This window comes from Danio rerio, chromosome 23 (assembly GCF_049306965.1).
Source record: "Danio rerio strain Tuebingen ecotype United States chromosome 23, GRCz12tu, whole genome shotgun sequence".
NCBI classification, from domain to species: domain Eukaryota; kingdom Metazoa; phylum Chordata; class Actinopteri; order Cypriniformes; family Danionidae; genus Danio; species Danio rerio.
This window is the reverse complement of record NC_133198.1, coordinates 43,769,148-43,779,968: the sequence shown is the minus strand read 5'-3', so window position 1 is coordinate 43,779,968 and position 10,821 is coordinate 43,769,148. Positions and strand designations below refer to the sequence as shown.

Below are 10,821 nucleotides of genomic sequence, written 5' to 3'. Positions count from 1 at the left end.
TCACATGCCTGCTGCAACATTCGAATGGTGGGGTCAGAATTTGGCATCAACAACATGAAAGCATGGATCCTTCCTGCCTCATCAACAGTTCAGGCTGCTGGTGCAATGGTGTGGGGGATATTTTCTTGGACAACTTGGGGCCGATTAGTACCAATTGAGCATTGTGTCAACGCGACATCCTACCTGAGTATTGTTGCTGACCACGTCCATTCCTTTATGACAGTTGTACCATCTTCTGATAGCTACTTTCAGCAGGATAACTCACCATGTCATAAAGCACAAATCATCTCAGACTGGTTTCTTGAACATGACAATCAGTTCACTGTACTCAAATGGCCTCCAATAGAGCACCTTTGGATGTGGTGAAACGGGAGATTCACATCATGGATGTGCAGCCGGCAAATCTGCAGCAACTACGTAATGCTATCATGTCATTATGGGCCAAAATCTCTGAGGAATATTTCCAGTACCTTGTTGAATCTATGCCACGAAGGTTTAAGACAGTTCTGAAGGCAAAAGGGGGTTTATCCCGGTACTAGTCAGGTGTACCTAATAAAGTGGCCGGTCCCAAGTCTTATTAAAATACTTGGGACTACTTGAACACAAATAATCTATATATTGCCACACGCATTTGTTTATTGTCCTCATGTTTGAACAATTTATCATCTTTCTTCCATCACTTCTTTTCCTCTGTAATGCAAATACAGTATGTTGTTTATGTGTGATGGCGCCCCTAGAGTCTAGTAGGTATTAAACAGAAATAACATTAGAGTGTGTGATCACAACACCAACATCTTGAGATCTGCTGCTGGAGGCCCTCTGCCCTGCAAAGTGTATTTCCAACCAGCTTCAGCACATCTGCTTGTGTATTTTATATGATCCTGAAAAGCTTGATTAGCTGTTTCAGGGTGAGGGTGTTTGTTTATGGTTGATGCTAAGCTCAGCAGGATAATAGGCATGCAGGAGCAAGGTTGAAAACATTTGGTGTATTTTTTTTTTTATTAAAAAATATATGAAAACGTATACATTTAGGTTCGGGACTTTTTTGTCTCTTGACGATGCATATAAATGATTGTCATTATTAATATTGTTATCACAATAAATACCAGAACATATTGTTATTATATTTTAAGTCCATATAAAAAAAATCCCTTATAAAAATAAAATGTTATTAAAAGCTTATTTTTTTTTAGCTTTCTGCTCTACAATTATTGCAGCTCTAAGAAGAAAATACATTTCCATATTGTTTTAATAAACAGCGCAATATTCCACAAATAACATGTAACGAGTGTTTGCCAAACTCTTGAGGGCGTATTTTGCATATACCAAGGCCATTTTCATAACTGTAGTATGCTTTGTGCTCCAACAGGAACTAAATTGTTACAATATTTTATTTCTAGTATGGTTATGAGCAATTTCAGAAGGAAGCATTTTTTTATGAAAGTCACATGAGCATCTTTCAGTCAAAATATTTTGAGATAATGATGACATCAGAGTATTATTATCAAACCTCTTTACAGGTGACAGGTTTGTTAGTCTGTCTGTCTGTCTGTTTATTTTTCTATTTGTCTATTTATCTATGTCTCCCTTCATCCATCCCTCTATCGATCCATCCATCGATCCATCCATCCAGCTGTCTGTCTGTATGTCTATTTATCTTTCTATTTGTCTATGTATCTATTAATCTGTCTGCCTCTGTCTGTCTGTCTGTCTGTATGGATGGCTGGCAGTTACTTTATTTTTTTTTATCTTTCAGTGTATTTTTCTGTCTATCAATCTGTTTCTGTCTGTCTATCGGTTAATCAATATATTTATTTGTCTGTCTGTCTGTTTATATCTATCTATCTATCTATCTATCTATCTATCTATCTGTCTGTCTGTCTGTCTGTCTGTCTGTCTGTCTGTCTGTTTATCTTTCTATTTGTCTATTTATCTATTGATCTATGTCTGCCTCCATCCATCCATCCAACCGTCTATCTGTCTGTCTGTCTGTCTGTCTGTCTGTCTGTCTGTCTGTCTATCTATCTACACTGTAAAAAATTTGACCTTAAATTCACAGTAAATTACTGGCTAATAATTGCATTACTTTCACAGTAAATTACTGTATGTAAATTCACAGTAAATTATTGTGAGGTAGTTCACAGTAATTTACTGTGGTTTTGTCACATAAAATTATTGTGAAATTACAACCATATATTGTAACTTTACAGTAGATAATAAAGTCCGTTACTGTAATTTCACAGTATTATCTTGTAGAATTAACTATATTTTACTGTGAATTTGCAAAACGATTACTGTGATTTAGCAGTAGGTTGCAGTTTAAATACCTGATTTAACTGTAAAGTTACAGTTATATCCCGGATTACTGTAATTTAACAGTTTGGTGCTGTAAAATTTAAAAGCAATTTTAGGTCACACAAAAATGAAAATTCTATCTTGATTTACTCACCCTCAGGTTGTTCCAGCTCTGTTAAAAACGTTTTTTTTTTGTTAAACACAGGAATAAAAATATCAAATATTCCTCTTTGTGTCCAAACAACCTGAGGATGCGTAAATGACGACAGAATCTTCATTATTGGGTGATCTGAAAAGACTCTAAAATCAAAATAAAAACAAACACACATACATTTTACAGATTTATTTAACAGCTTAATGACATCTGTGTAAACATTTAGAAAACTTTCAAAAGGTGAAGGTGAAGCCTCAAAAAATACTATAAGAACATAAGAACAAAAAAATCTGACATCATATGTAGCATACATATAAAAAGCAGTGCTTCAGAGTGCGCTCTCTCTCTCATTTTATATATATATATATATATATATATATATATATATATATATATATATATATATATATATACACACACATGAGAGAGAGAGAGACAAAACTTCTTGCTAAATTAGGCAGTCGTCTATTCAAGGTCAATAATTTTCCTGATCATTGTACACACTTGCTGGTTGATGTGTCTTCTCTGCTTCTTTGACTTTGTCTGTCTTCCATCTCCAAACTGGTTCCCAAAAAGAACCTATAAGCAAAAGAGCAGACAAACAGTTAGCTTCGTACAACACTACTGGGACACTACTGCTGCACTACAGAGCAAAATTACTGTTAGCTCAGTTTGAACATGCTGACAATACTGTAGCTCAGTCAAACTGCAATCATTTAAACAAAAACATCTGAAAAACATTTCCATCACAAACACACAATCAAGAACAGTCCAACAACAAATAGTGGTTTTAATGACCTAGGCAGAGCATTTTAAAACAGTTGATTTGATTTACACCTTTTGTTTACAGACTATAATCTAATGCTGGGTTCACACTTATTGCAAAGTTAACACATGCATCACAGTACTTGCTCTTGAATACTAGCAGGATGTTTCTTGCATCAAGCTAATTTTTCATGATTTGAATATTAGGAAAATTTTGCAAAAAAAAACTTGATTGAAGTGATACAGCACTTGTGTTGTATTCATTTCAATCAAGTTTTTTGCAAATATTCCAAATATTTTTCAACGTTTTTTGAGTTTCACTTAATTTGTGCTGCCCAGTAAAAAATTCCCACTATTTATGCATTTGCAATGACTTGCATGTAATCCACTCACCTGAATAGGTAACTTCACATATGGTATAAGAGCCCCATCCTTTTAAAGACAGCTTCCCCTCTGGTCTCCAGCACAGACAAGCAAATTGTGTCTGCAACACGGCCCTTTATAACAAGGGGAGTCATGACTTGTGCTCCTATACATTCCTTGTTTAACCCCCCCAAAACAAGCCCTCAGTTACAATATTTATTGTTGACATTACCTTAAATTCCAGAGTGCAAAAGGCATCTTCAGCATACTTCAGTTTCAGACCAGATCCAAAGTCAGTTGTGAAATCCAGGTGAGGTCCCATGACCACTCGACCCTCCGAGTCCAAGGAATAAGACTAAAAGGGGTAAAGAAGGACTAAATTAGAGGTGTTTGTGAATAATTACATTTTTTTGTAGAAACAAAGTTGACATTCCATGCTCTGCCTATTGAAAACCAAGCAAACAAACACACATGCCCAGTAAAATTGCTAATAAAAATAAAAACTATAGTTTAAAAAAATCTTTGTCTAATATTTACTACTACTGGAGGTACTGGTGGAACTTCTGGAAGAAGAAAAAGAGTTTGTACAAGAAACTGCTCACAACAAATCTGTAAAAAACCTGACATTTAAAAATCTAATAAAATGAGGAAGGCATCAACATTACCTTTAATAATCAAGCGAGGGTTGATTGGTAGCATCAGTGTTTCAACATCAATGGCTGTGGCTGCAAAAAAATATGAATATAATAAGATTAGAATAAGACTCAACCTAACACACGCACACACATACTCTCTCTCTCTCTCTCTCTCTCTCTCTCTCTCTCTCTCTCTATATATATATATATATATATATATATATATATATATATATATATATATATATATATATAGGTTTAGATTGTGATAATGAATTTAGGTTATATTTGTGTGCTCAGAATTTACACTCACCTCACACTTCAGCTATTATCAGGTACACCTGAACACCAAAAAATAAAATCTACAGTTAGTGACAATATACAATTAGTTCTCATTAGTAAATGTTAGCACTGCATTAACACCAGTGAGAAATATACAATATGTACTGTGTTAGTGTTAGTTTAAAAGAATACAACTGAATTGTATTATAAGCCTCATTTAATAAAACAGTTAAGACTTGTTTCATAATGAGTTTATTTAACTAACTTAACGTTAACGTTACAGTGAAAAAAATTAACGTAACTTACATGATGGTGACTAACCGTAACGTTAACTTAAGTGAAGGCCAGAGCTTACCTTAACTTTAGTCATTTCACCTTTACTTCAGTCTTGTACTGAAACAGAAAATGCAGTTAACAAGAAGTTAATTAAAGAAAATTCCCTTTCTTTTTTCAGGAACTAACGTTAACGTTATGCTAATACCTCAGAAAACACTACAATCACCATCTGGCGTCGTTAATTTCTTGTTTTAAAAAAAGGCGCGCTTAAACCCTGTACGTGCGAGTACAACTGAAGTACTCGGTAAATTCCTGCTAAATGACATGCACTATACAGAAATACACATTTAACGGACAAAAGCCATATTTTAACACTTACCTAGGATGAATCCGTTGGGTGAAGAGTTGACGAGTTGTCTTTGGTGATGGCGCTTGTTTGCGGTTGAGTCGAGTCAGTTCTGTTAAATGAATCGGCTCCTTTAAATGAACAGTAAAGAGTTGAATTCGGCTCCTTTAAGTGAACAGTAAAGAGTCGAATTCGCCTGAAAACGATTCCGTTTTGTATAATATTGTAAGACGCAAACATATAATTCATTAATATTTCATCATATTGCTTGGTTCGTGTACTGCTTGTACACGAATTGCTTGTTGATGACTATGAGCTCATGAACACGTCTGATAAAATTTCTGAATCTGATTCAATGTCACACGAGTCCTGAACCGAAGCAGTGCAAAAGTAATATATTGATTGAAATATAAAGTCAATTATTTTCTTCGCCATTCAAAATATTACATATATCTGATTTCAACAATAAGAATAAAGTTCGTTTGGAGTGTATTAATTGAGAATTATTATTTTTTCCTCCCAGGATTCATTTTGCACCAAGCTGCATTAAGCTGTAATGGTGGATGAGAAGGCACATAATATTATAAATATTGCTTGTAATATGTAATGAAATAAAGTTTTAACACTTTTTCATGCGAGAATGTAGTTCTTCAAAACTCAAATCTGTGGATTGTTAGTAAAGATTGTGTGTAATTTTAAGTGTGTTTTGCCGGTAGCGGAGATCTATGACCTCCAGGCGGTAACGGCGCTCATTACTCATGTATCCGCCGAGAGGCGCCTGTCTTCAGGCTAGACATTGGGACAATTGCCCCGTCTTCGATGGCTCTATATGCGTCCGAAAATGATGTTTTAACTGTTTTTCATGCTAGAATGTAGTTGGTTAAAACTCTAATCTGTGGTTTATTTATATAAATAAATTTATATATATATATATATATATATATATATATATATATATATATATATATATATATATATATATATATATATATATATATATATATATTTAATTCTAAATTAAAGATTAGTGACCTCCAGGCGATGACAGGTGCCCAATACTCATGAAACCGTCTAAAGCAGACATTTACCCTGACATTGAAATAATTGTTGGCTGTTTAACAGTCTTTGGTTTCATTAATTAATTACTTTTTATTCCAGTTGATTATGTTTTGGCTAAGCACACAGTTATGTTCATTAAATATTATTTCCTATTCTATGTTAACTGTATAAAATTAAATAAAGGTGCAGTACAACCAAAAAGATGTTGGTAACCAAATCGTTTTGGGGGCTATAACATTCTGTTATTATCTGTTAAAAGTTCATTTGTATTAATTTCTACGTTGAATTAAAAAAGGTTTGAATTTCTATAACTAACGTGCAAAAGATATAGCCCTTTTCACAGTAATTTGCTGTAATCATGCTACCTGCCGTAATTTCTCAATAAAATTATGAATACAACATATTACTGTGAATTTTTCAGTTAAATACTGTGAAGGGATACTAATGTAATTTACTGTGAAAAATTACAGTAACTTGTTGTGAAAACCTGGAAATTTTTTACAGTGTATCTATCTATCTATCTTTTCCCCACAATGACGACGTTTTATACAGTTTGCAATTATATCCAAAATAATCCTGTTACACAATAACGGCATGGCTTTCAAACCTTAAGCTCGTCGTTTTCGTCCTCCAGCCTTTCGATCTCCTCCTGCAGGGCTTCATCCTGCTGTGTCATAACCTCTTCGGCCTGCGCTCCCGATCCCGGTTGCGTCTCTCCCGGTGTCTGCCGCTGCATCCTACCGCTTTTCCTCAAGCGCTTGTTAATGTGATATTGGATGAGCTCTGACTGCAAACAGCCTCCGCCCCAGAAGGCCGGTCCGCAGCCCACGTACTCTCCTCCCGCAGCGGCCTGTCCCCCCCTCACGCCACCGGGCGCTCCGTCGAGTTTCTCCGCAGACGAGTCTCTTTTTACGCACGGAAAACGCAGCGCGCGGCGGGTGTCCGGTGGCGGAGCGCGGTCAATCCGCTCCTCGGTTTCCAAAATCGCCTCAGTTTCAGCACCACGAACAGCTGCCGCACCCCTCAGCTTCACCACACGCGTGTCCTGCTCTCCTTCACGTCCTTTAGTGGATTTTGCTCCTGGCTTTGACGCAGTGGATGATGCGGAGCGGCTGCCGCGGGGGTTTAAGGCCGGTTTGGCGGAGGTTTGTCCGGGAGATGGTCGCCTCCTCCCCTCGGTACCATCCGCTGATGATGGTGGAAAATCCGCAGCGCCACTTGCGGCAGAACTCATCATGTCATCATAACAGACCTCCAACAACACTTTAGTGCCATTTACAAAGGGGATAAAGATCAATATCGAATTGAATAATGTAAAAGTACAGTCATTTAAACAGTACGCGAATTATTAATGTAAATATATAAGCATTTGTATCTATTACACCCAAAAGCTCTTTACAATTGTGTCTATTAAGATAAAATAATGTAACTTTATTTATTTTAAATAATATTCAACTAGAAACTGCTGTTGTAGAGGGGAACCCCATTTAAATAGGAGTGTGAAAAGTTAATTTAGAATTCTCTAAAGCTTTTTTTCTACATGAAAACGTTTATTGACATCTATCCCACAGCATTAGGCTTTACCGTAAGTTGTTTATCTGACAAGTTTGGACAGCTATCTCCCTGTATAAATGTAGCATACTAGTATAATGATCACTGTACATCTTTGGTGCAGTTACTGTCATAAAAGCATTAAATATCGCGATGTTTCCTTACCTGTTTTGTGAACTGTTCATGTATTCTCCAGTGTGAGTGAGACCGTCAACTTAATCTCTTTGAGTACCAGGCACTGCTTATGCACACGAGACGCTGAATATTCATGAGGTGACGTCAGAGGGGAAGTGTGAGTAGTAGAGCTGCTCTAAATAATGTAATACATTTAAAGATTGCTGTTTAAAATTAGGATGCGTTTTATGATTTGCATTATTTGCTTTTATGATATTGATGTTTTGTTGTCTTTCAAGTCACAGTTGTATTGTCCCCTTTAAAAGCTGAGGAGGTAGAAGACTGAATGCTGCTGTTTGCTGTTTCACACAGAAATGCAGCGTCATTGCGTCATTCCCCCACACTATTATGCACGAATAGATACTAAAGGTCAGTCAGTTTGTGACACAGAAAGGCAATTATTTAAAGTACCACTTGGAAATATTTATTGCACCTCTGCAAAGAACTTTCTGTAAAAAAATGCTGGGTTCCATACAATTCCTGCGTGTTGTCTCAACACAAATCGCTTAAGTTCACTTAATTGTTTTTAACAAATGTAAGTGTATTGAACATAAAGCAATTAAGCGCCCCCCCTTCCCAGTTAAAAATAGTGTTCTCAATTCATTTTAAATGAGTATTTTGAACAAGCAGCAAAAGTACAGAAAAAAATTATGAAATGTTAATGGTTATACACACACTGTTCAACTACCTATTGCACCACTGTGTCGCCCAGTAGTATATAATTTAATTTAATAATTTATTCCAGTGACTTTAAAGATTTCAATAACTGTTCAACAGTAGTATATATTCATTTCTTCATTTTCTTGTCAGCTTAGTCCCTTTATTAGTCCGGGGTCTCCACAGCGGAATGAACCGCCAACTTATCCAGCACATTTTAATGCAGCGGATGCCCTTCCAGCCGCAACCCATCTCTGGGAACCATCCACACACACATTTAGACACACTCATTACACTACGGACAATATAGCCTACCCAATTCACCTGTACCGCATGTCTTTGAAATCCACGCGAACCCAGGGAGAACATGTAAACTCCACACAGAAACACCAACTGAGCCGAGGATCGAACCAGCGACTTTTTTGCTGTGAGGCGACAGCACTACCTACTGCGCCACTGTGTCGCCCAGTAGTATATAATTTAATTTAATAATTTATTCCAGTGATTTTAAAGATTTTTCAGCTTCATAACCCCAGTCTTCAGAGTCACATGATCGTTCTGAAATCAGTCTAATATTAATTATTATTATTATTAATATTATTGTTGAGATTATTATTGATATTAATATTATTATTATTTATACTATTATTGTTGTTGTTATTAATATTATTGTTATTAATGATGATAATAATAATAATATTGTTGTTATTGTTATTAATATTATTATTGTTGTTTCCTAATACTAATTTGCAGTGGTAATAGTAATAAAAACAATGATGACTGGAGTAATAATTTTATTTGAAATTACATACAATAAGAAAACAGTTATTTAAAATTATAATAAATATTTTACAATTTTATATATATATATATATATATATATATATATATATATATATATATATATATATATATATATATATATATATATATATTTCTAAGCATAATAATTTTAAAAACTCATTTCTAATAACTAATTTATTTTATCTTTGCCATGATGACAGTAAATAATATTTTACTTGATATTTTTCAAGACACTTCTATACAGCTTAAAGTGACATTTAAAGGCTTAATTAGGTTAATTAGGTTAACTAGGCAGGTTAGGGTAATTAGGCAAGTTATTGTATAATGATGGTTTGCTCTGTAGATTATCGAAAAAAAATTTGCTTAAAGGGGCTAATAATTTTGTCCCAAAAATGTTTGTTTTTTTTAAATTAATAACTGCTTTTATTCTAGCTGAAATAAAAAAAATAAGACTTTCTCCAGAAAAAAAAATATTATCAGACATACTGTAAAAATATCCTTGCTCTGTTAAAAATAATTTGGGAAATATAAAAAAAATAAAATAAATAAAAACAAAAGGAGGCTAATAATTCTGACTTCAACTATATATATATATATATATATATATATATATATATATATATATATATATATATATATATATATATATATATATATATATATATATATAATTTTTTTTAATTATAAGTTTCTACTTTTACCAAAGCATGCCAGTAAGTAGTGTTGGGTGACCAAAATACCATTAGATCCTTCTCTTACAAAGCGAAGAGGTCAGATTCATAGAAGTGTATCGTGCTTGAGTCCGATTCAGCGCACTCACACTTCTCAAACGATCCGGGAAACGGGCCTGGGCACGGTACAGATGGCATAGTGTGAGTAGGCCCTTATACAAGCTAAACGTATTATTGTTCTTAATTGGAAAAATATAAATAAACCTAGAATAGGAAAGTGGATTACTGAAATGGCATCACATATGTCAATGGAAAAGATCACATACATTGTCAAAAAGAAACAAAATATGTTTGAAGATATCTGGAGACCTTTTAATAACTTCATGAAGTACTATTTTGAATGTTAGCAGTCTACTACAAAAAGAACAAGCTTAGGACTATGGGGAGTATCATATTCTAGACATAGACTCAAGAAACACTCTTTACCTGATTTAAACATATAATTTTTTTTCTCGTTTATTTGTTTATTAATTTTTGAAAGGAATGGGTTGATGTGAGGGAGAATAGGGGATAAAAAGTTAGCTGCGTCTTCATGATTATTATTTTATAATTGTGTAATCTGTTGTGATATGCAATTTGGGAAAAGTAATAAATATATTGTACAAAAAAAATAGTGTTAGGCAAAGTTAGTTTTTAAAGTAACATATTACTTTACATGACTACAAATGTGTTACATTACTTTTAGGACAGGATTCAGGATTGTTATATTTTTAAAGTAACTTTAAGTAA

At 34.3% G+C, this 10,821-nt stretch overlaps 1 protein-coding gene and 1 long non-coding RNA gene across 9 annotated transcripts in view; both read right to left on the bottom strand.

The window, feature by feature from the left end:
• mtcl3b (MTCL family member 3b) overlaps positions 1-7,986 on the bottom strand; it is a 30,094-nt gene extending 22,108 nt beyond the window's left edge. For 4 of the 5 annotated variants that reach the window (XR_012398716.1, XR_001797383.4, XR_012398717.1 and 1 more), the window contains exons 1-2: positions 7,892-7,983; positions 6,783-7,438 (exon numbers count right to left, since the gene is read on the bottom strand). Coding sequence is in view for 1 of the 5 variants with exons in the window: in XM_005162410.6 (XP_005162467.1) it covers positions 6,783-7,412 (630 nt within the window). In the remaining 4 variants the exon portion in view is untranslated. Of the gene's footprint in view, positions 1-6,782; positions 7,439-7,891 lie in introns of all 5 variants that reach the window. The other variant, XM_005162410.6, reaches the window with a different exon arrangement.
• LOC137489148 (uncharacterized) lies at positions 3,606-5,224 on the bottom strand. 4 transcript variants are annotated; one of them, XR_011008511.2, is made up of 6 exons: positions 5,150-5,224; positions 4,850-4,887; positions 4,526-4,553; positions 4,243-4,302; positions 3,810-3,932; positions 3,606-3,711 (listed from the first exon to the last, which is right to left on the bottom strand). It is a non-coding gene; the product is annotated as an uncharacterized lncRNA (long non-coding RNA). The 4 variants fall into 4 exon arrangements; XR_011008512.2 differs by lacking the exon at positions 5,150-5,224 and adding an exon at positions 4,976-5,075; XR_011008510.2 differs by lacking the exon at positions 5,150-5,224 and having other exon boundaries at positions 4,850-4,971.
• Positions 7,987-10,821: the final 2,835 nt, after the last annotated feature.